The sequence below is a fragment of the Nipponia nippon genome, unplaced genomic scaffold, assembly GCF_047370975.1.
Source record: "Nipponia nippon isolate SJK-2023a ecotype South Korea unplaced genomic scaffold, ASM4737097v1 scaffold_3, whole genome shotgun sequence".
NCBI classification, from domain to species: domain Eukaryota; kingdom Metazoa; phylum Chordata; class Aves; order Pelecaniformes; family Threskiornithidae; genus Nipponia; species Nipponia nippon.
In genome coordinates this window covers 40,931,319-40,956,249 of record NW_028262347.1, presented here as the reverse complement: position 1 = coordinate 40,956,249, position 24,931 = coordinate 40,931,319, and the positions used below count along the sequence as shown (strand labels likewise).

General features: G+C 38.3%; 1 protein-coding gene across 4 annotated transcripts; it reads right to left on the bottom strand.

Annotated features, from left to right (window-relative positions):
- Positions 1 to 20,377, bottom strand: TMEM19 (transmembrane protein 19). 4 transcript variants are annotated; one of them, XM_087767627.1, is made up of 9 exons: positions 20,257 to 20,377; positions 17,778 to 17,822; positions 13,978 to 14,128; positions 13,278 to 13,352; positions 7,863 to 7,976; positions 6,577 to 6,714; positions 5,994 to 6,248; positions 4,682 to 4,891; positions 1 to 1,782 (listed from the first exon to the last, which is right to left on the bottom strand). In XM_087767627.1, exons 3-9 carry the CDS (start codon positions 14,105 to 14,107, stop codon positions 1,619 to 1,621), a joined length of 1,086 nt encoding a protein of 361 aa, XP_087623753.1. In that variant the 5' UTR covers positions 14,108 to 14,128; positions 17,778 to 17,822; positions 20,257 to 20,377; the 3' UTR covers positions 1 to 1,618. The 4 variants fall into 4 exon arrangements, with proteins under 4 accessions (XP_087623753.1, XP_087623751.1, XP_087623752.1 ...); XM_087767625.1 differs by lacking the exons at positions 17,778 to 17,822; positions 20,257 to 20,377 and adding an exon at positions 14,397 to 14,510; XM_087767626.1 differs by lacking the exons at positions 13,278 to 13,352; positions 17,778 to 17,822; positions 20,257 to 20,377 and adding an exon at positions 14,397 to 14,510.
- Between the last annotated feature and the right edge of the window lie 4,554 nt (positions 20,378 to 24,931).

The following is a 24,931-nucleotide window of genomic DNA, read 5'->3' as shown; positions in this document are numbered from 1 at the left end:
TTAAAAGACAACTAATACAGTGTTTATTTAGAAGCAGCATAAATCGAAACAATGCATAAAAATCTCGAGTGTTTATTGTTACAGTTTAAGTGCATATATTCCTTTTATAATTTTGTGCTTGTCCACAGGAACAGACATACAGCAGCCACACAATTTGTTCTTTTCAGAAAGCTTTTACTAGTTTGAAATCTCATCTGTATAATTGGATAATACAGTGAACTAGTTCCAGTGATAAATTCCAGATTTATATAGACTAGATTTCAAAAGAGTAAACTCAACATGGAAGGTGTTAAAATTTTTGAATATCCCATAAAATGTGACATAATACACAATTCAAGTGAATTAAGACAGGCAACATACACAAGACATTCGTAAAAAAATCAGATGTTTAATACAAAATACCTGTCTCTAAAGAAAAAAAGAAAAGGTTTTTATAAGTTAACAGTATGAGCCCTACCTTCTGAATGTTGACAGTCACAGGTTATTATGAGAGTATCTCTAAAATTTAAGTACAATCCGTGCTGGCTAAATTACTTTCACCTCTTTTATAAATTAATCATGGAAGATGGAATCACCTAACACAGGAGCCTGAGCACCAAAAGTTAAATTCCCATTTTGAAATGGTTTATAAGTGAGACTTTCCCCATTCACTACAAGGATCACCTCTGTAACTTCTTTGGTTGAGGCCGTCATCTCTGAATAGCAACCCCAAACAAAATGGGAAACACTTCCACTGCTGAGAGAGAACCAAAGAGTACAGTTTGGTCAGAATGCTAAACATTATGGAACAATTCTATGCTTATGGAAAAAATGTTCTACTTCTAAAGAAATTAATGTGAATTCACAACTGTAATCTTTTAGATAATTTAATAAGTACCACAGTATTGACAATCTTCATAAATATCATTAGTTTAGAAATAAAGATGTCAAAAAAGTACAGATCAATTTATTATTCTTATTGGAAAAACTAGTGAGTTTTTATTTTAAATTTAGTCTTTTGCTTCAAACATTACGCAGTGGCATCACTTTTACCAACTCTGTTCTCAGGAAAGTGGAGATAGTATCAGGATACAGAGTAGGCAACAAGGCTTACTTCTCTCTCCCCCACCCCTGCCCCCAATATTTCCATAAAACCTTATGTACTGTAGATTATGGGAAATAGCAGAATTCACCCATTTCACCCATGTTACCAGTGCCTACGTAAAGTTTCAGACTACTTTGTGCCTGGCTTGGACAACCGCCACAATGCTCCATCACACTGATTGATGTAGACTGGACTTCTATTTCTAGCTTCTTGCCCTTCCAGATGCTGGGGACTGCAGAGAACGTAGACACCAACTCTTCAGCTCCACAAGGACAATGAAGTGCTTCATCTCACTTGGCAATGATCTACACCCATTTAAAGAGCAGCAAGAGCATACTGGCAAAACCCCTTCCTTGCCCTGACAGATGCCAATTGCCATATGAAGCTTACAGCCTTAATAAGTTGAGGTGGAAAGTCCTTTGGATCCCTGGAAGTTTCAGATTCCTCTCTCCAAGAGAGTTCAAAGAGAACTCTTCAGAGCCTTGGAGTAAGACTGAACATAAATGAACCGCATGCAGAAAACCTTAAACCATTTCAACCCCTGGGCCAGAAACACCACGCCACACCTGGGAGTGCCAAAGCAATGATTATAGAAGAAAAAAGATTTACGGCGTTGTTGTCTAATATAGGTTTTCCAGATATGTGCTTGGAGTCTTTTGTTTGGTGGTTGACAACCATGCCAATATTTTGGTCAAAACCTGGGAAAAGAGAAAAGACTTCATTTTACAAAGCCAACCAAGCTAAAAAGAAACTTAGTAACCAAGTGTATGCAACTTCCTAAATTTAGTTTATCATTATGGTGTTAAACCTCTGTAAGAAAAGTCACCAACAGACTAAACTAAATTACAGTTAGTATAATCTGGTAGCTTCGAAGAATTGGATATAAATGCAATACTTCATGCTAGAAGTTACTTCTTTTGAAAAGTTACACTCTGGCAGGTCTACTTGTCTCTTTACCTAGTTCCACAGCAGAGAAAGGAATCAAACACAAGCTAAGTCAGAGGAGGAAAAAGCTATTCCAAGAGCCATTCTAAGGCAAAGGATGCTGTTTTGAACAAAACAGAAACAACTGATTAGCAGCATGCATTTCTTGTCAAGAAGATGTATTTGTTTTCAAAGGAAAATTATGAAAATAACATTATTAATTCATCTGACAGAAAACAAGCTCCTTACAGAGGCTGAATTTAACATTTCTATTTACACAACAGTTTTATACTACCAGCAGCTGATTTTTTTTCCCTATTACTTAAGCCTTTTCTTGCTCTGCCTCTGTATTAGCAGTATTCTAGCACTCCGTTTCATTAGCTGCTACTGCATACACACTGTTATCCTATGTTTTGTCCAGCTGCATTATTTTATATGCTGAAAAAGCATAAAATTCTAGGACGCTTGATTTTAATGCCAACTCACACTATAGTGAAGTATTAACTGGGTGCACGCATATGCACACATTTAAGGTTGACATGAAGAAATATTCCAAAACAAATCAGCACATTTTATATTAACATTATTTTTCTCTGCAGATTGGAGTATTTGCTAATACCCACAACATGGAAATTTCATTTTGAGCTGCAGCTTTATTACAAAATTTTCAGCACCTCAGACACAACTTCAAAAAACCCCACACCACAAACCTGCTTGGCAGGTATATAGCTGGTATTACAGTTACCTTTGAACCATACATTTAAACCAAGCTTTGGATAATGCAAAAGAGCTACAGAAAAATCAAACTTCAAAGCCTGATAGTTTAGCTCTTAACACTTGCTGTGTTTTAGAAAGTCGTCAGTTTTCTTGAGAGAAAAAATGTAAATAGATTTTTAAAAATATATACCTCAAATGCACATAAAGCGTAGATTCAGAGCATAAACAAGTAGGAAAGGTAACAGTAAGTCCTTCCATTAGCTTTGTTATTTACAGAATAGGTATGGCTTCAGACTGATAACATGGGAAAATTTGCATCTAATTCTGCATAGCTATTCAGACAGTTTTACTTAATAAATGTGTGGGCAGGGAAGGACTTTATCTTAGAAACAGTGGGTATCCCAGACTATTACACGAACCAAAACTAGGAAGATTACCCACAGGAAAAACACTGACAGAAGGGATTAGCAGTGGTAGCATGATGTTTTTAAAAAAAAGACACAATTCTTTATTACCACTACCATATTTATTTATTGTTTTTCCAGACTCTGCAGAGAGATTGAAGTATTTCTTATGAGACCACATTGAACACGGATTGGAAAAGTGGATTAAAGTGAGGAGGGACACAAAACCTAACAGTGTGCACCACATGAGCAGCACTATTTCATCTATATCACAGCATATACATACCATAGCATATATGTGTATATATTATACCTACTCCAGCAGTGCTTATGAATTTGTAAAAGAAATTGTGGAACTTGCATACTGTCCCTGCTGCAGCTAGCAAAGTAAGTTGCTGAGCATGGAAAAATATCTGAAGTGAAGAAGAAATAGATGCTGATAAATGCAGGCATGCATTAGCTAGGTTTGCCACATTCTCTTAATGCATCTGCCTCATTAGGAGCATGAAACATTGTCTGAGTGCTTAAGTGTTTCCTCTTTAGTACAGAAATATCTAAAAATTCCTCAAATGGTTAAACACTCCATTATATTTTGGACTTTCCGGGAACTACATGGAATAGAGCATAAAAACCACCCTAAAGCCAAATCCACAGCGTCAACAACAGTTTGCAGTTCTCACTGTAATGGTAGATTTAAAGGACTCGTATCTCTGAGGCAGTTCAACTGCACATTTAGACCTCAACTTCCAACAAATAAGTATACTGACAACAAAATATGAAAACTTAAATTCTCTCTGTAAACCAGCTGTTAAACAGAATAGTGTCAGATAAGGTCTTGAAACAAATTTTAAACATAGGGTAAGGTTACAGTTTAGCCTAAACATTGTCTGTAGTGTTTATTCACAGACAATGATCCTTAAGGGCAATGAGTAAATAAATACTGAAATAATTTGGAATCAGCCAGCCAACAATTTTTTTAAAAACAGACACGATTTCTTTTAAAGTCACAGCTAGTTCGTGATAAGCTTAACTTATAGGAAACAGTACTCTCTTAAGTGGTGAAAAAAACAGAAAGTAAAATATTGTGCACATTTTCCTGGAGCTTTTCTTATTTAATTCTTAAAGTTGAGACTACTGCTAAGTCTTCACAGTTAGAAATGGAGCTTCTGCAGTGACAACTTAATCTGAGTGAATGGATAAAATTAAGCTGACATTTTCTCTTATAAAATGTTACCATAATTAGATATATAGAAAAGGAGAGGGCAGCAATTGCTTTTTCCAAGGTAACATGTTGGAGATCTCTGGTCTCTTTCAGTCATCAACAAGACAGTAACATAAGATAAACAAATCAAAAACTGGAGAAGGACCAACTGCCCTTGCTCTTGTTTTCATTATCGAGTCCATCACTTTGGTTCCCTTTGTTCTTTGTGTTGCTAATTCTGTATTTTTTCCATTTAAAAATCACATCCTCAGCCCTTCTGGAAATTCAAGTCCATTTTTAGATAACATTAGGAGAGGGTAAAAAAAAAAAGAAAAAAGAGAAGAATCTTACCGCTGTATTGCATCGTAGCTCCCAAGTATGAATCAACAATTGATCCCAGTAAGCCAGCTGCTGCACCAAACACAATAATGGGCCATTGCGGAGCAGATACTTCCAGATCAGTCACGAAAATGAGTTGTGTTATGAAGTAGGCTATACCAACTGCCATGCCCCCAAGCAAACTTGAGAGCAGGCCCACTAAAGTAATTGCTCCATTAGTACCTAAATCAAACAAAACCAAGCTGATTTACAAACTTTTCCTGAAAGACTGATATATGTTTTATATGAAATCAAAACTGTGTTCACAGTGATCTTCCCCTCTTATATCCACAAGGCTTTGCTACCACAGCTTTTATTTACAATTCCCATTATGCTGCTGAGAAGCTTAACCTGTACCATTAGAGCCTATTACTATTACTTTTCCCTTCTCTAAGGCTAGTTATCTAGACATAATCACTAGCATTAAATTAAATAAAACCAGATAGCACACCTTGCAATGTCACCTGGCATTTGTGTGCTGTAAGGGGGGAGTGGGCAGGAGAAGAAGATATTTGCTCCAAAAATACAGAGCTTGAACGTGCATGTTATTAAAACAATGCCTCTTTCAGAACAAGTATACCAAGATATATTTCACCAACAAATTTAAAAGGAACAAAATCCATAGAAAGGAAGATGTTTGACAGCTCACTGAATAAAGATCTGAAGAACACTTAAAAAAAGAAAAAAAAATGCCCACACATTTAAATTCTATCCCACAAGATCTAAAATTCAGCTCAACATGCCAGCAAGACTGAGAAAAGACATGCTGCTTTAAGGTAGCAATGTCATCCACTGTGCAGACAAGGTTTCACAGACAGAAGGTTCACTTTACCCACCCGTGGTAAGATGTTAAAGGAAATGAGACTTTTGGTTAAGAAGTTAATTTTCCAGAGTGTCTGTATTGAACATATATATATATATATATATATTCTTCTACTGATTAAAATTTTAACGTCTGAAAAATTCAGATGATAACTTGTATTCGTTATATTATCGGCAGACTAAACACCTTTAATAATACCAGAGATGAGAAGTGACAGCATTCACTAGGAATGATTTTAGCTCCCTGGATGCTATGTTGGTGCATCCCACCAACGAGATACAGCAGGAACACAACTGAGTAAATTCCATTTGAGAGAATGCACTCCTGCCAGTATTTTCTAATCCCAGATTTCTGATGTTTGTTTTTCTGGGCCTTTTGTTGAACTTTTCAAGTTGGATGCATAATTCAAAACAGACCAACAAAATATTAAAACAAGAACATGTAGAACAGGTAACAACTCACCTACTGGAACCTTTTCCCAGGTTGTTATCAACCTTGGCTTGCTTTTACTCATAACGCTACCGATCTCTGAAGCCCATGTATCACCAGCAGAGCATGCCAAAGCTCCCAAAAGGGATAAGCACATCCATGATGCTGTGTATTGCTTTGAAAAGTCTATCGGAATTTCACCAGGTCCATTTTCTATCATATACAAGAGAGCCAGCTCAGTAGGAACACCACCATTACAGAATACTTGCACCCAATTCCTCTGTCCACCTAAAGTGACAAAAATTAAATTTTAGTGTTTTCAGGCAAAACACTTTGACAGGCAACAGCATGAGACAAAAGCCAAATACACTTATATAAAGTTAAATTTAAAAAGACACGCTTTCAAATCAGAAACTAGATAGCAATTTATTAAATAGAAGAGAAGCAAAAGCAAAGTTGCTTGCTAATGTTCACAGGGATAAGGGTGGAGGGGAGGCACGACAACAGTGTTTCCTACTCTGCATGTTACATCTCATCTGACCCTTTGAAAGGAAGAGGAATATGCAGTATTTATTCTCCACAAGGGATCTTAAAGAATTAAAATGTTATGGCTTACCTTCTTTGTATTCTGAATCTATTTGCTTCTTTACATCTTTTTTCCATTTAGTAAGTTTTGAAGAAGTAACAAAAAATACAAACAAAGAAGTGAAGAAACTGTAATTTGCAACTGTAAGGATAAATCCAACCACCAATCCTATGAAGAAAAAAAAAGTGTATAAAGTTCCTTCATGTAACAGTGTCTGCTTTGCAAAGCAATTAAGTATTTTGAATCTCTTGAATATGAAGAGTGTCTTCATGATAAACCTAACGCAATCATGCATAAGAGAATTACTGAAGCGCCTAATACCTACCTGTATGAGAATTCTAGTGACATCTTGACTAAAAAAATCAGTTATCTTTATAATTTTCTCTTTAAATTTTATTGCTAATTTCATTGCTACTGCTGAAGTGTGTGATTCTTTAAGACCTTCTCTTGCCACAAATCAGTAACACTGTGCAAAAATAAAAGACAGACCAATTAAAAAAAAAGCCAAAGGATATCTAATTGAAATTTAAGCACCTGCCTGAAGAATACGATTATTTGTATAAGAAGTATATACACAGCTGTGGCTGTGTCTCCATCAGCAAGTTTATATTCAGTTTGGGAATCAAATCCCTCCCCCAAGGTCTCTAAGATAAGAGATGGAAGAGGGTTATCCAGGTTAACAGCTGCTACTTCTCCCTTCTGTTCTTCATTTTCTTTTCAAACTGTCCGCACTTAAAGCCAATGCCAATATAAGCTGCCTAGCAGAGCTGTTACATTAAGAGGTAAAAACACAGCAGAAGAGAAAAGATTTTTTTTTTTTTTTTAATTTAGAAAATGCTTCCCTTAACTCACAGGCAGAACAAGATTTGCAAAATGGGTGACATGGAAGGAAAGGATTTGAGGTCCTGTTTCTTTCCATTGACCATCAATTCAGACAATGTCACAAGACAAAGGTGAATCACCTCACACAGAAATCTTGCATCAGATTCCAACGAACACTATCGTACACTACGCTGTGGTTTTTCCTCACGTGGTCAAGAAAAACCTTTGTTGAAACAGTCATTTGCTTGAAGTGAAATACAGATTTAATTTTCTTCTCATTTTTCGAAGGCAAAAAATGCCTAAAACTGCTCATACTACAGAAAGGAGAACTTTGTTATCTTTACTGGTTTCCTACCAGACAGGTAGGCTGCTTACATTTATACTTTTATTATAATAGAACTAGGTAGGAAAGTCTTAAAAGAATATTATGCACAATAAAAAGGACCTTAATTTAGTTTATTAAATGTTTAGCTGTAGTCTCAGAAAAAACATACCTCCCAATGCACCACTGTGATCAAGACTCTTCTTCTTAAAACCCTGTGTAGCAATCATTAGTGGAACAAAGACTGAAAAAAGCCAGCGCCATGGAGAAATGGGTCGTAAAGTACCTGATAAATCAAATTAAATGGTTACAGATGATCCTTATAAGCCTTTTTAATACCTTTATATCTTAAAAGTAATTACCTTCTAGTATATATTTTAAATCTGATCTTAATAGAGATTAAGCTTTTTACCCTTTAGAAGAAATATACTCTTATGAATGGAAGACCAAAATATCTGCAATTATCTATTTAATTTTTCTATTCAGCTTTCACAGAAAAAAGAAAATACATTAACTAAAATTAATTACAAAGAAATAGCAAATGTGTCAAGAAATAAACAGGGTGATGTTTTCCATTCTAAAGGGGATTTATAAGCTCCAAAAATTAACATTCAAAATGTTAAGACCAGCTGAAACTTGATTTGGATAGAACAGGTAAGTTCAGATTTTAGAAAAAAACCCAACCCATATATCCACAGTAAGTTACGTAGAATTCAGTTTCAAATATGAATAAGATTCAAACTAAAATTCCAGTTAACAAAACATGTAAAGAGACGGCAAAGCAACCTTAAATAAACTGATGCAAGAGCTTCCCTCATAGATCATGTTATGACTGATTCTCTGGTAACTACAATAACAAATCTGAATTTTTTAATTGTTATTACTATGATTTTTTTTTTAATGAAGTTTTTGATGAAATGAGTATGGCAGCAATGAAGGGAATGAACAACACTGTCCATGGTCACTAATGCTGTTTAGCATTGTAATGGAAGGAAAATTAGATCAATATATTGGAAGCTTTACTTTGTGTTTCAAGTCATGCCAAATACCGGTGTTTTTAGGAAAAGTCATTCTTGTTTATCAAAAGCTTTAGCTTGGTAGCTTTTGGCTATGAAAAGCAGGCAACTTTTTTCATTATCTGTGTATGCTGAATTATTCCTAGGATGTGCCTAATGTTGTCACTTTGTTGTCTATGCCATCAATTAAAATTTTACACTATGTTAATAGAAGGACTGCTGCTAATTGGCTGACAGAAGACTTCAGAATTAGTTTCATGTCTATGTGGAGAGAAGACGTCAGCATGCATATTAGCTAGCTAATGGCTGTATTTCTATAGCTTTAATATTACTACTATACCCCTTTTTATTCTAGTTTCGAAAACTTACATATTCTGTAATACATTATGTTTTTAGTTGACCTACAGCGATACTTGATGTCATCTAATAAAACTAGCACTAAGTCCTGCAGTTCATATATCCATTTATTTCGTACACTGATTCTGTCCTGCTGGTCTATGAACAAATCATCAGTTTAACCACAGCATCACTGATAATTTACACTGATGCAAGAAAGGAAGTTTAGATGCTTGGCCTTCTTTCACAGTTTTAAAAAAGAAATATTCCCCTTTTGTTAGTATCCAAAATGTTCTGATTGTTTCCACACTATACTTGGTTGAAAATAGGAGAACTTCCAAACTGGACCAAGCCAAACATCTGTCTGACTCTGAATCCAATCTGGCAGTGGTGAGCTGCACATGTGCAAGGAAAGAGTATAAGGAACAGATACAGAATGATGTTCCCTGTTTTATTGGGAACTTTTATGTTGGCATTTCTAAAATCCCCCATATATTTGCCCAATCCATTTTTAAAAACAGTTATAATTTTCATCTCCACAGCCACCCACAGAACTGAATTCTGGTTTTAGATGCACTGAAAAAGGCCTTTCAAAAAGCTGACTTTATTAACCCTACATTTTTCACCAAAAGGGCTAGTCCTAGAAACATGCAAAGGAAACTAGGAACACTTTAAAAATTAAACTTATTTCACCAAGCCACTGGGTTCCCCAAATCATTATTTTTAATAAAGAACAATATACACTATAAATTTTGTACTTAAGGAAAGGTAGCCACATGACATAGAAGTCGGGTGTTATATAGTCTGGTTTCCACCTGAATATTTATCCTCAAGCAAGCACAGACAACTAACTGCACACCTTGGTCTGAAGCACTGCAGAGACTTGTTGAAAAGCAAGCTACATCCAACAATTTCATGTCTTGTAATACACATTTACTCTCAGAAATTTTTCCTTCTCTGAGGATTCTCCAGACTAATTCTTTTCCACTTCTACGTTCCACTGTCCTCCCTCTTATTTTTTCTAAATTCTATCTAGAACAGCACAATCAAACAGATTTACTGTCAAGAGAATTTCCTTTTGCTTGCACAACATGTTTGCATGCGAAATTATTTTATTTGTGGCATGGTATATTCAGCATAGACTGAAAAAAGGTATTTAAGCTAGGAGATACCCTTCTTTTTCTATAAGGTAATACGCCCCACATAGTGGGGGAATCCTTTTCATTGATTTTTGTTCTCTGACAGCAGCTGCAACCGAATTGCCACATTACTCAAGTCCTGCCTTGTGATTTCACGTGGGTATGGATTTTAGGTTTAGATATTTGCTAAGTGAACAGTATAGGTGAATTTAGGGGTGGCAAAATTAACAAGACAGCTTTGAGCTTCCTCTTTATTTTGTTTAGTGGTCAACATAATTTAATCAAACTGAGCTTCCTGTGTTACAGCTATTAAAATGCTTGTAGATTATGGGTTTTCTCACAGAGCTAACAATTGCAATACATTGCATGGTTTAAATCTATCGATTCCTTGGTTTCACATGAAAGCAATTCTACGTAATCAAACCGTCTATACTAGGAAAGTACACTGCTTTTTGGGAACTGAAGAGAAATAAATTATTTCAGGTCTAGTATTAACATCTATGCAAAAATGGCTTCCCTGTTATCCTCCTTGTTACACAGAAAATAAACCCAACTTAGAATGTGTTGAAGTATTTAACTGGAAATGAGTCAAACCCAAAACTTTTTACAAGAAAGGATTGCTTTTAATGATATTCTTCACTGACAATTATTAAACTGCCAAGACAGACCACTTGAACAACTCCCAAACAAAAATATGCCGGTTTTCAAAACTATAAATGGTTTACTTTTACAAACAAAACTGAAGACAAAAAATTAAGCTATTTTCTCATCAAAGTGTCTACAGAGCCTTCTAAAAAGTTTTTTTCTTGAGTTCCCAGTTTATTCCCTTTGCTTAGTCACTCAAGTCACTATGATCTGAATTTAAACAAGCTTGCAAAACAGGAAAACAATATCCCACTCAGCTGTCATAATTCCACACTATTCCATACAGCACTAGTGTCCATAGCAACTTACCTTCTAAGGAGACAATTTATCAGTGTCCTAAACATATTTGTTTCCTTCTAAAATTCCAGAACACTTCCTCAAATAAAAGCAGGTAATAAAGTTAATAAAGGAGCTCTTATAGTCCAGTTAAAAGGTATATTATTTTAATCATAAAACGGACTCAATAAATTAGTGCCTTAGCAGTAAGATTCTTACAACCTTTATATTCTATCACCTCACTTTGACTCTAAATTGGAAGACACAAATTTCATTGCAAAAGATGCCAAAAGTACATCTTATAGAATACTAATGAAATTTAGAAGTCTGAGAAGAAATCGTTCCTTAATACTACAGTTCAAAACTCTTCCGTCTTTGCAAAGAGACAGAAAGCTATTGATTACATCCTGAACTACACTACTTTGACAGAATTTCACTACCAGAAAAATGACAAGAAAGCCAGTCTACTAGGTGAAAGTGGCATGAATGCTTTCTAAAAAAATCAGTCCTTTCAATCCTTTTGAACTTGGTGTAAGGCTCTCAAAAATATACTTTAAGTTGATGACCATCTCAGTAAGATTTCAAGTGACAGTTTTTGTTTTAAAAAAAACCACAAACTTTTTAAAAATAAAGCTAATCATTAATGTAGCTTTTGAGCTAAAACATACAAAACCATGAGAAGTTATTTATCACATCTGCTATACAAGTGTAAGACATCACAAGCATAGAATTAAAGTGGGTTTCAAACTCATAGAAGAAAGATTTCACACAGGCAAACAGCTGTCTGGCTGGAAAGCTAAACATTATGGTTTTCACCAAAAACTTCTGCATCAGCAGTACCTAGACCTTTGCAGATAGACAGGCTCCCTGGTACAAAGTAGGGCAACCATATTTCACAGTAAAACACTTGTCACTGCAAGCACAAAGATTCACAAGACGAAAACTTCTCTTCTGTGTACTGAAAAGCCCCAAGGCCGTAGGTGTGCAAGGGAGTCTTGCAGCCAAGAGCTGACTCAAAACCTCAAAAGACGAGCACCAGCTGTGTATGCAGAGATCTCTAGTGCTCTTAGGCTGGTATTGCTAATCACAAACCAAGAAGGTTCTTGATATTAACTTGAGTGTGAGTAACACCAGAACACAAAGGGGTTCTTTTTGGTTGGTTAACAAACAGAATTTTAATCTTTTTAAGGTCATTTTTAAACTGACCTTTTTGTATTTCCTTGGGGTGTGGGAGGACGAAAAGTATTGGTACTAAATTACTACTAAATGTAAGCAATTAAGACTAAGATAGAACACATTAATCGGTTTATTATGGATTCTTCAACACTCCCATTTTATCAACATTTTGGTCACTGGTGCTTAAGCACTACTATGAACTATAAGCTGTAAATTAATAAATCTATGTTTGTAGTATTTTTATATTTATGGTTAAGGACTGTGAATTTTATCGCTTTTATGGGCTGAACTCAAATAAGTTATCACTCCCACTTCATTAAGCCCACTCCTACTATACGCTTCATTCACCACCTCAAGCCAAGGTCTTTCCGCAGTCTCAGGCAAACGGACAACAAAAGTTCTCATGTCCTTCTTGCTCCCATAATCATTCTCTACAAAAAGGAGGATTTGTCTGCAGTCTCCTCTTTTGTATCAGTCCCTATCCTGGTTCACCTGATATCAGGCCTCTCCACTCTACGCTGTCAATTCTCAATCACATTAGATGGCGAGGACGAGAATACCCTAATTAGAGGCAAAACTCAGGAGAGCTATACCTATAGAGAGCAGACATGCACAAATGAAGTTGCATGTTTAAATCCAACTTGGCTAGCTCTAAATGACACAAACAAAACCTGTTTGTGAAGCCTGCTTCTGTATACCTTCTATGTGTCTGGCATCTCACTACAAGCCAAAGTAGAAGTATCCAGACAACACAGATTTAATGCTGTACCAGGACTCATATACCACCCTAAAACCCAAAGCACTGAAAAACATTGAGCAGAAACATCCAACTGCCACTGCAAAAGTCAGCTTATACTGGTGGGATATTTATCCTAGTTTCTTCTGGATCCAGGATGACATTAAGCAGTTAAGGGTGTTCATACCGCATCCCTAGGCACCCTCAGCAACACTGCAATGACACTGGAGCTCTTCCTGCGTGAAACTGGCTGAGGTCTTTACCTGTCCTGGGAAAGCAGTTAAACTCTTCTCGGCTTGAACTGATGCTGAAGACAGTACTGCGGCTTTTGCACATTGCTGTAAAAATGGTGCTAGAACTGAAATAATAGACCACAGAAAATGCTCGTGTCCCTGCAACTACACACAACTAACCCACAGTCTGCCTGAATTGCCTGAACAGAACAGAGCTGATACACCCATGCCAGAGACTCCGCGGACACATCCCTCTCTCCCTGTACCATTTCCCCTATTTCTCTGGTCCTCGACCAAGGAACGCTTCTTGCGCGCCCTCTTCAAAGGCTGCATGTGCATTCCTAAAACTGTTTTGAAGGCTGGCACGCTCCTCCCATCCTGTCACTACTTCCCCTGATAGAGAAAGACATCTATCAGCTCGTTCTTTCTTTTTTGCTTTTCCATTTTTATCTTATTTGCTTTCTTTTAGGGAGATAAATCACAAAGGATACCAATACTTTAAATTCAACGGGATCCCCGGGCAGAGCTGCAAAGAAGGGTACTGTGGCTGTTAACACTTTTTAAGCCATGATCAGCTACTGTCAGGACCGAGGTTTTCAGCTCTACTGACGATGGCGGGGGCTGTGCACACCCCTCTTCCAACCCTCTATCCCCACCAGCCCGCAGGGGCTCGGCTCGCCCCTCGCCATGCCCTGCCGCCCTCTCCCCAGCCCCCGGCCTTTGGACTCACCGTAGTACGTACTTGCAGTTATGGACACGATCCAGAAAGCCAGTGAAATACAAATGAGCAAGTTCAGGACGACAAAATTCGCCATCATCTTGAGGTACTCTTTGAAGCAATCCTCCTGGTAATAGGACATAGGAAGCCAGAGGGAGAACACCTGGCGGGGGAAGCACAAGGCCCAGCGCATCAGCGACACCGCTGCTGCCGCCTCCTCCTCCTCCTCCTCCTCCGGCCCGGCCCGGCCCGGCCCGGCCCGGCGCGCCCCCTCCGCCTCTCGCCGCCAGCACCTCGGGCGACACCGAGGCGCTCACAGGGAGGCGGCAGCGGCCACCCCCCGCCCGCTCGGGGCTGGGCTGCGCGGCGCTCGGTGGCTGGAAGCCCCCACCCTCTCTCCCCGCCTCGCACCGCCCGGCTCCGACACCGACCAGCTCCTCCGGCCCGCCGCCGCCACCATCCCGCCCCGCTGCCGCTCCGCGCATGCTCCGCCGGCCGCCGCGCCAACGCCTCCTTCCGCCTGTGTCTCCGCCGGCAGGGAAGGAGAGAGGAGGCGGCCTAGCGGCGCGGTCACACCCGGGCAGTGTCCTCCGCTCCCTTCCCCGTCCGTCCCGGCGCCCGCTGTTTTCCCCTCTCTGGGATGGGGCGGCCGCCGCCCTCCGCCAGACGCCGCAGCGCTACAGCACGGGCGGCCCCGTCCCTTGCCCCTTGGCAGGGAGAGGCGGCCGCTCGGCTGCGGCAGCTGAACGGAGCCAGCCGGCCTCCCCGGCAGCCAGGGCCGCGCCCTGCGCCCCGAGCCGCGGCGCTCCCGAGGGGCACCCCACCCCTCTGGGCCGGCCTCTCCCCGCAGGCCTCCCGCCCGCAAGCTCCTCGCCCCTCCACAGGCCTCGGTACGGAGCTAGGGCTGCGCTCCCCCGCCCAGGGCCTTCCCATCCCCGGGTGGGCTCCCTGCTAACAGTCCTCAGGGCGGCCGGGGTCTGGCCTTCGCCAAACCCCATGCTGGCAAGCGACCATCCCCGAGGCAGCCATCTCCTCACCGCTGGGCTCAGGGGCCCACGGCTGGCCTGTACGCCAGAGCGTTCAGTGCTTGACGTGGTGGGTGCAAATAACAACAACGTACGTGCCAAAGGAAGAAACATCGGTTAAATATAAATAGAATTTGCCTGTTTGTGAAATGAAAACCGGAATGACACCACTCTTAAAAGTATGAGATCGGTTGATAATTGGTGATACCAATGAGTACTTGCATGGAAATGTGTTGAAACATCACAAAGTTCATTAACACTAGAAGAAAGAGACTTGAAACATTTCCTAAAGTTAATGTGGGATGAAAACAAGCCAAACCTGCCTGGTAGCTTCTCCGCAGGTATGCCAGAATTACTCCCAAAACACTAGAGTATAAATGAAGACGCTAACACGAGTTAACTAGAAGGACTCCGTGCCTCCCACTTCCACACATCAGAGGCTTTGTCAACAAAGCACAGAAAGACCTGAAGCTCCACAACTTTTCAAAACCCCTCCCTTCATTTTGAGGCAGCTGCCTCTGAAATAAACAAGACTTTAGGCATGACAGATGATAATTTTGAAGTAGCATTTATATATTCAACATACGTTCAGTGGAAGGTAGACCAAAAACCTTCAAGTTTACAAACACTGGTACAGATGAATCACCTCATGAACAGCAATAACCTCAGGTGCTTGTTTTCATGGACTTGAAGCAGCAGAACAGAATATTTATTTAAATATTCAGTGAGAGGCAAAGTAATAGGAAAAAGTGAATTAAAACATCTTTTACATAGAACAGGAGTAGTTTTTAAGCTCAAAAATTCAACTGAATAATCTTGGTGTAAGAGTTGATAATTTCCCTACTGAATTTAAGACTATTTCTGGCTTGTTGGCACCCATTCATCTTTGAGGCATGTTCTCTTATTTTTCATTCAGCACCTGGAGTAAGTTTCTAACAGGATGTGAATGCAGTCCAGCTTGTGGATTCTTTTGCAAGAGAAACTTAGATATATTTTTGTGTTACTGTGAAATAAATACTCAGTTATCACTCAGAGCTGCTTCTTCAGGTGCTGTCTAAACTAGGGACCATATTCTGCAAAGATACACAGACACTTGGTTTTAGCTGAAGACAGCAGGCCTATTCCAGAGGTTAAAGTTAACACTTGGGTGTTTACAATGTATTGGCTCCAGGCAGTTAGAGCCAGAATTTGGACCAGGTGCCTTAGATAAGGCTTTGCCTTATTTTCTGCTATATTTATTGATAACAAAGACTGGGAACACCCAAATTTTATCTGAACTAGAGATGCCCAAAACTTTAAAACTAATGTAGCAGGACCGACTTTGGTATATCTAGTCTTCCTTTTTACCTCCCAAATTTTCATTAAAACTCCATCTGAGATCTGGATTTGAAATCTAAAAATCAGGGCCTCAGTCGCTGGGCTGCTTTGTAAGAACAGGACACATTTCGAAGGATAACACCAATAAGACATTGCTTAGATCCTCCTGCCAAAATCTAAGTAACCAAATTTTTCAACCAGAACAAGATCAACTCTACTTAGACTGGTGTCTGAACAAGTAGCTGCTTGTTTAGGTATAACCAACTCCCATAAATTTATTCATTCAAATACACCCTTAACTGCAATAAATTGCTTTATTTAATTTATTGCTCACTTTTTGTTTTCTAAACTGTAACAGACTGATACTGGAATTTCTGGTGGAGAAACAAAGGTTCCTGCAGGAATCATACAGCCCTGGCGGATATCCGTGGGACCGTACAACCATGGGACCATGATAAGTGGTAACACACAAGGTGGTGTGAAGAGGGGGCAGGTTTGCAGAGCCCTAAAGGACCCTTCAGCTTTCTTCATAGATCCCATACCTGCGTTAAGTAGCACTTGTGCTGATTTAGAGAGAGGCATGCCAGACTGTTGCAATGGCTTAGCCACAGACCTTGCATCTTGGCTTAAAGCCACAGATGCTACTGCTGGAGTTTACGTGAGAAGAAAAAAAGCAAAAGAGAGTACTGCTTTCAATGCCTGGCATGAGAAAGGTGGTTCTAATCATGAAATCTGTAACAACCATTGCATGAATACTGTTGGCTTTGACTCCTCTTTCAGCTCTGAGACTTTTGTTAAATGTGGCTTCATACATCCCTCTTCCAGTGTTTTCGATTATATGAAAACAACAAATTTTCCTGCAGTTGCTTGGTACACATTACATGTTACACATAGATTAGGAAATTAAAAAGAATGGAACCTGAAGTTAGACTTCTTTCTACATTTAGAAACTGAAAGAAGTAGCCACGTTTTTGAAAGTAGTGGCTACAGCAGTTACTGTCATTGGCTCAAATACTATGTTTAAAGTCCTCTTTTCTAGATGTTGCCCTTTGTTTTTACTAGGTCCTGGAATAAAAAAAAATCACACCATTTCTAATGGGCATTTTTTTTTTTTTAATTTAAATGTCCATCTAGATGTTTACAATATTGTGAATTTAGAATTCACGTACTTAAAATGCCATCTTGAATTACTAAGAGTATTATGCATATTTAATACATGCAATACATACATTTCATAAACAATTTTCACTTATAAAGAAACACATTCTTCATTCATACTTAATAATATTGAGAAGCTTGATAATTAAAAAAATGGCAAGTAACATTTGCTTGAGACAAATAGACCTGAAAGCTTTTCCCCACACTTTCCCATACAAATACATGCTTGAAATAAGAAAAATCTGAGTTTAAATTAAAAAAAAAGTTAGAATTATATGATGCCCAATATTTAGAAGAAGAGTTTCTTCTTACCTTTTACCTAGATCTATAAGATGCAAAGCACGACCAGCACAGAGCCTAGAAGTAAAAATAAATCTGATTTAATAGGAGACAGGAATGTGAGATGATTAAAGGCAGCATGACAAACTGAAGATAATAGCATGTTACTGTACATAGCATGCTAATCACTCTTTTATATTCATTTTTTTCCTACAAATACATTAGAATTTAGTAGATTTGCCATAATATAGCATAAAATTTCCAAATTTTCATGAAGATTTTAGAAGCAGACTTTCTGTTCCGCTTTGCTTTTCTGCCTCTTTTTTGTATCTCTGAGATAGCACTCTCCATTTCTCTTAACTCCTGAAAACATTATTCGTGTTTGTGAGGGCTCTGTTTTCGTTACGCTCTACTTTTTTCTTAGTGGTATAACATTAATAGGAAATGCTGATCTGACCATGGAATAATCCATTTCACCTCCCCCAGCAGTCTTTTTTACAGGATAAGAAATATTGTTTATAGTGGAGGCAAGAAGAAAGATAAAGGGAGCTGGCCATTGGTTTTTAAAAGCTGAACAGATGACATTATTAAAATTCTGTTTGGAGACAAGTATTGTTTGTCTAACAGCTAATACAGCAATGAAAGAAGAAAAACCATTTTGATGATCTTGATTTTTACTTTCTTTTACTTAGTTATGACAGGAGAAAACACTATACTTGGATATGAACTTTCATGTTCTACTTTCCTTGTTACACTCCGCAAGAATTTTCATATATACATATATTTACTTAAGAGAATATTGCTGCTTTTTATCAGCTGCCTTTTTAGTTTTTGTGCTTAATAGAATTCATTATGAATAATATAGCTTGAAACTTAAATAATAATATACGCATTTTTTTAATTCTTCTTTGTTAAACATGTCTTTTTAATAACCAAAAACTGATTGAAGACAACATACTATCAAATATATGAGATTAAAAATCTGGAAACATTGTTAACATTGTCCTAAGTATAGCTACTTGCAAGGTCCTTGAATAATATTCACACCTGTAGAAATTACAAAATAGTAAGACTGTAAAATTTTATGCTGATAGCATCATTAGGTAGTCTACAGAAAACAGAAAAAAAAGCTTAATACTGCAGGTAAATGCCTGTCTCAAGTAGAGCACCCAAAATTAGTAGTCACCTGCGAGAATGCCAACCAAATTGCAAACAATCATTTTCATACCACAGAAGTTGCTACACAGATGAACTCATAACATTTTTGAGGCAGTCAAAAATGTTAGTGATTAATACTATAGAAAAAACATTCATAGCAGGATTTGGATTGTGGACTATGCAGCAACAAATGATGAAGAGTAAAGTAAATATCCAGCTGCCTCACTGAAAAGAATAGAACACAGAATGATGCTTTAAATATTAGATTTATTAAATATGTGTGGATAGGCTTTAGTTTTGTGTTTTTTCTCAAGGACAGTGACACCAATTAAATGTATTCATAATACGCTAAAATGTTTTGACCTTTTCAGAGCATACAAAGTATTACTTTAAGCTTTCAAGATTGATTTGGTATTTCACTGGGCATGCTGAATTTATTTAAAAAAAAATAAATTATTTCAAGTTAAGCATTTTGTACACTTCGCATGCTGTGCAAAACTGAACTTAAGAACTATCGTCTTCCTTCCCCATCTGTAACTTCAGAACAAGGACTATGTTTTTCATAAAGCTTGTGAACACATTTGAGTATTACTGGAAACAACTGTTAGAAGGTATGGTATACAGAAGTGCTTTGTGAATCTATCAATTTATTATCCCAGTTTAACAAACTTCTGCAAGCGCCTGACTCTAAACATATTAGTCCTATTGGTTTATGATGAAATGCTTTGCTGCATCAGTTCTGTTCCCTATCTTGATCACAGATGGTCTGTGAACCTTAACAAAGGATTTTCCTATGCTTTATTTTAGCACATGTTCCTAATGAATATAACAAATATTCCTGAACTGACAATGATATTACGAGATTTTTTTTATTGTTTGAAAACTTAGCTTGATGAGTAGTGATCTATTTATTTCAGTTCCTTTGATTAGAAGAAAACAAGTCTATACTGTTTTCTCTTTGAGATTCTGGAATACTTTCAGAGACATAAGTCCATCCCTTCTGTTCTCCCGTTTCCTCAGTTGGACACACTATGATAGCATTATATGTCCAGAGACTGCCTTATATTGCAGGATAGCTTTCTGATGCAGCAAAATTGCCTTTTTCTAGTGGTGGAAACGTTTATTACATGACGTACTTTTTTTACTATGTGTTTACTCTATCTACTTTAGCAAGCAATTCAGTGAAATAGGAAAGGATCAATATATTTAAAGTAGTGGGTGTTCAGGCTTCCGATACCTCCAGTATATTTGATCTGGGGAGTTTATTTTGAATGAAATAGAATTTGGCCCAATGCTGCATATCTCTGTTACACTTGTAGTTTGAAACTATCTGAAAGGAAGATCGCGTACAAACCTTTCTGTGGGTCCCTCTGGAAACACCAACCTCTTCATTCATTTAATTCACGCCAATGGCATTAACATACCAGTGCCCATAGTATTATCACTAGTATAAAAAATTGCACAGGAAAGCCCTTTTAGTGTTATTATTTGTACCATTTCCCAGTGACGCAAGGGCTTGTGCTGTCTGATCTACCTTCTTTGTCCAAGTTTAAACAGCACACGCTGCAAAGAAGACGTAGACGTAGGGAAGAACAGTAGACTTAATCCAGCACCTGCAGTGGCAATGCTAGGAAGACACCATGAACGAAGTGGCCTCCAGTCCTCTGGCATGTCCTTTTCACTGAGGAACCAGTGGAAGAATGTGCTTCTGAAGACCTTCCTGCTCCAGCTGCTTTGCCCATGGTTGACTGGAAGCTCGTGGGGATGGGAGGTGACCTTAGGCTTGTGGAACTGTATGATCATAACATATGGGATAATCAACAATGGGTGTGAAGTTTTCAGATGTGGAGGGGCACTTTTTGAAGATGTCTCTGAACTGGCTCCATTCCTTTACTGTTCTTGCACAATATTTTGGAATCCATACTTGTGCTCAAAAGAGTACCCACTGCCTTGTGGAATCTTGTGACCCCCAACTCCTGCTAATCAGTGGCTAACCAGCTTTGTGTAGACAAGTCCACTGTGGGCAAAACAGTGATCAAAGTCTTCCAGGCCATCCATGAAACACTTTGTTTGAACAATGGTTTTGAGTTCCATCAGTGAACTTACTCTGTCCTTTGGTCCTTTTGAGTTCCCGGAAAGTGAGAGAGTGTTGAGGGGATTCACATTACCATCCAGTGCCCAGCCCAAGACACATCCCCCTGGAGTGTTCTTTGAGAAGTTCTTTGAGAAGACCACCTGCTTGACACGTAATAAATTATTGCTCACTGGCCCTGTCGTACTTGGTAGCAGTCCTGAGGTTAGCAACCTCCTGGCACTGTCGCTGAATTATCCTCCTGGTTTTGTGACACCTTTGTCACTTTCAGATAAACAAGTAATGTTGTTAGTGGATTTCTGGGAGGTTGAAGGCATTTTACACAGCAGGAAAGTTAAAGGGATTGAACTAGACTGTAAAAATAAAGTAATAAAAAGATAAAGGGCTCAGCAATGGGGAAGAGTAACAGGAAGTAAGGCAGGTAAAGATGGGAAAGGACTATGCACAAGGAACGTGGATGATTGAGGAAGGATTAGCAGAGTTTCAAGAAACAGTTGAGGGCTGGCAGCTGAGGCAAATGCTCCCATGGCATTTGGCTCTCTAGAGCATCAGATGGATCCAGGGCGTTTGAGACCTCTGTCCTGCGCAAGAGCCTCCCATTGGCACTTGTTAGGTACATGCTGTAGGACTCCGCGATGGCGTGGTCCTCGTGTGGGGTCAGACCCCTCAAGCCTTTGAGGGTATCTGGAGTGGAACTGGGAGGTTAGGCTACTCCAGGAGGAATCTCGCGCAGGTACACCAAAACTCCTTTGAGAAATGAATACCAACATATGGTGGATGAGAACAACCACGGGACTGGTGTCAAAGCTGCATCATATTGTTCTGTATCACCTTGCTAGGCAGAGCATAGTCTATGTTGACAGAATACTAGCTATGCAAGGGAACAGGACTGGCTGGCTTTTAGATGGCTTCTTAATTTAGCTAACTTTTAAATGATTCAGAATCATTAAGTTACATGCATTTTTAGCCTGTGAAATCACACGTCCTTCCACATCTACCTCAACACAAGTGGGTGTGACTTGTCATACATGATTCAAATCAGCAGTTTGACCTGTCTAGGCAGACTGTGCAGAAGCGATGGAACTACGCACATGTATATTTTTCTGCATAAATCAAACTGTTAGATTTAAGATTTTTAGCAAAAGAGTTACGTCACATTTACCTCTAGGGTATTTAGCAGAATTGTAGAATTCTGGTAAATACTGCTCCAGATTTAAGATGACTAACTTTTTACTGTGTTTAAAATAATTTGTATGAGATACTGGGAGAGGGGAGATGAACCAAAGCTAAATCTAGATATGGAACAATGTGCAAATCTGACCCAAAAAACTCAAGTTAGATGCTGTTAACACCATCAAACGGATGTATTTTCTCACTAATTGTTATTTCAAAAGCAGACTTACAGTGAGAATTGCTTTTTATTAGAGATTGGTTTTCAAACACCACTTAAATGCATTTATTTTCTTGTCTTTACTTTTCTGCTGCTTGTTCCTTATTAAATTTCCACTTCACAATTTTTTTTAATTGCTTCTGAGAAATGAGTGGAAGTGGTATTTTTTATTAGTGACAAATGTTTTCAGAGTGGTAAATCACAAAATGCCTGGGTCTGGGTTACCTCTACCTTGTAGGTATATCTCCTTTAAACCAGCGGAAGAATTATGCTTAGGTACTTACTGGCCAGCAAAGCTATGGGCCACAAAGCCAGCCCTTGCGGAGCTGATAAAGACAGATGACAGCGAAGAACAGATGATGAAGGCACTGTCCCTGCTAGTATATTTTGCTTCAGTTGCCTAAGTCATTACAGTTTGGACTGATATTAGATGCATGGATGAACGTGATACAATTCACATTTCCAGTGATAGGTGTGTTCATTTCAGTTGAATCATATGATGAATACTGGTATGCTCCTGGTAGTTCTGATAGAAGAAAATAAGGTATCATCACTTCACTTCATCCATTATTGAATGTAGTCTTCATTTGTATTTGTTTCAGTTGATTAAGATTAGAGGTACAATAGAGGTTACCGCATATGTGCTAAATTCAGGTCTGACTAAGGAAGTATAGAAAAACAGCTTTCACAACTCTTTTCTGCAGTTATATATTCTTAGCTTAAATTTATAATCCATTATATAAAATCTAGTGAAGCACGTAAAATACCTCTTAAATCAACTTCAAAGCAACTTTATTTCACTTTTTTTAGGTTTCTAAAAGTATGGGATAGCTGAAAGTGAAGTGTCAAAAGCAATCTGAATTTTAAACTGAATGAATTATGGTATGAAGGCACTATTAGTGTAACATTATGGCTGGATGTTATGTGCATCTGAGAGGCAGGAACATCAGTTACGAAGACACAGCTTAAGTACTGAGGTTATTCTGTCTCTCTGAAGTAGTAACGCATACTTTGTATTTCTATAGCCATTCAATCATAAGAGGTTAAAAAACTTCACAAACATTACATTTTGGCACAGTTTAAGGGAGGGAAATAATACTGGTAAATGTCTTGTTCCAGACCACATGGGAAACTTAATCAAGACAAGCATAAAACCAGATGATCTGCCACTTCTTTCATACACCATGAAATGTTATATTAAACATTTTATTAAACATTTGTAAAAGATGCTGTAAGCCCTAAGCAGTCTCTGGATCCTGTAATAAAATAAATGATAAAATCATCCTTCAATGCCTACCTCAATAACTACCAAAGAAACTGTAAGGAAAGTTCATGCAGGAATTATCCAGCTGAGGGGTGTACCTGGATTCAAATCTACAGCACTACGGTACCTTCCACACATTTCATATATTGTAGAAGCCTTGTATTGATTTGGTCTCAGGACACAGAAGACCCTACACATTAGTAACAGCCTGTTAAAAACTACTGCAGACAGCAGTCGTGTCTGGTGTGTTTTTAAAGAGGGTTATTTTTCTTACCTACACTGCAGCATTATTATAAAGTTTATAATATAAATTAAACCCCATAATTCTTAGATTTACAGCAGATTGTAAATATGTACTTGTAAGGTTGTATCTGAAAAATTATATGTTGTATAGCACCTGGACAGATGCTCTGTTTTCTGTTAAACCAGATAAATATTATTTCCTTGGAGAGATATATATTAGAGGATAACACACTTGTTAAGTGCACTACAGATTTAGCTACATTTTGCAGATAGACGAAAGCAGCAAGTTCTCTGTGGCCAACAAACTGGATTTCAGGAGATTTGCTTTTTAATAAAGAACAATTTTTGTATCATTAAATACTTTACTCATCCAAATACAATACTTTTGATTTTGGTAATACAGAATTTTAGTCCTGATTCACCCAGGACAAACACCCGCACACCTAACTTCAAACAGTGCTAAGGAGCTGAAGACTTGTTCACTTTAATTATGTAAGAAATGTGAAGACATCCTGGAAAACTAAAACTACAGAGTAAGGAAGGAAAGTTTTACCTAAAAGAGGTGGCTGTAACAACGTGCACTCAAAAGTTAAGCAGAAATATCCCTTACCTTTCAAGACTTCTGTTCAGCCCAGATTCAGTAGAACTGGCACAGAAAAGTATTTCAAAAGCAAGATGAGTTCAGTCCTATGACGAAGAATTGCAGATTCCCAACGTTTTCAGCAACTGAAGTTTCTCATCAGAAGGAATATTTAACTGCCTATTCTGCTGCTTTGCAATGATCATTTGTTCCCATTCTTTCAGTGACAAACAGTACAGTGATGCCACAGCAAATCATCCTTTCATGAAGCAGATGAAAAATGGAGAAATCAAGACGCTAACAAACAGGGTGGAGCCCAGTCCACTCTTGTCATGCCAAGACAGTGTCAATTAAAGATTTATTTTCTGGTTTTCCTGACTTCAGAGATCCACCCAGTGTCACAAACTGGTATTGAAGTTGCAGAGCGCCCTATCACTGTACACAACACTGTTTTAATCTC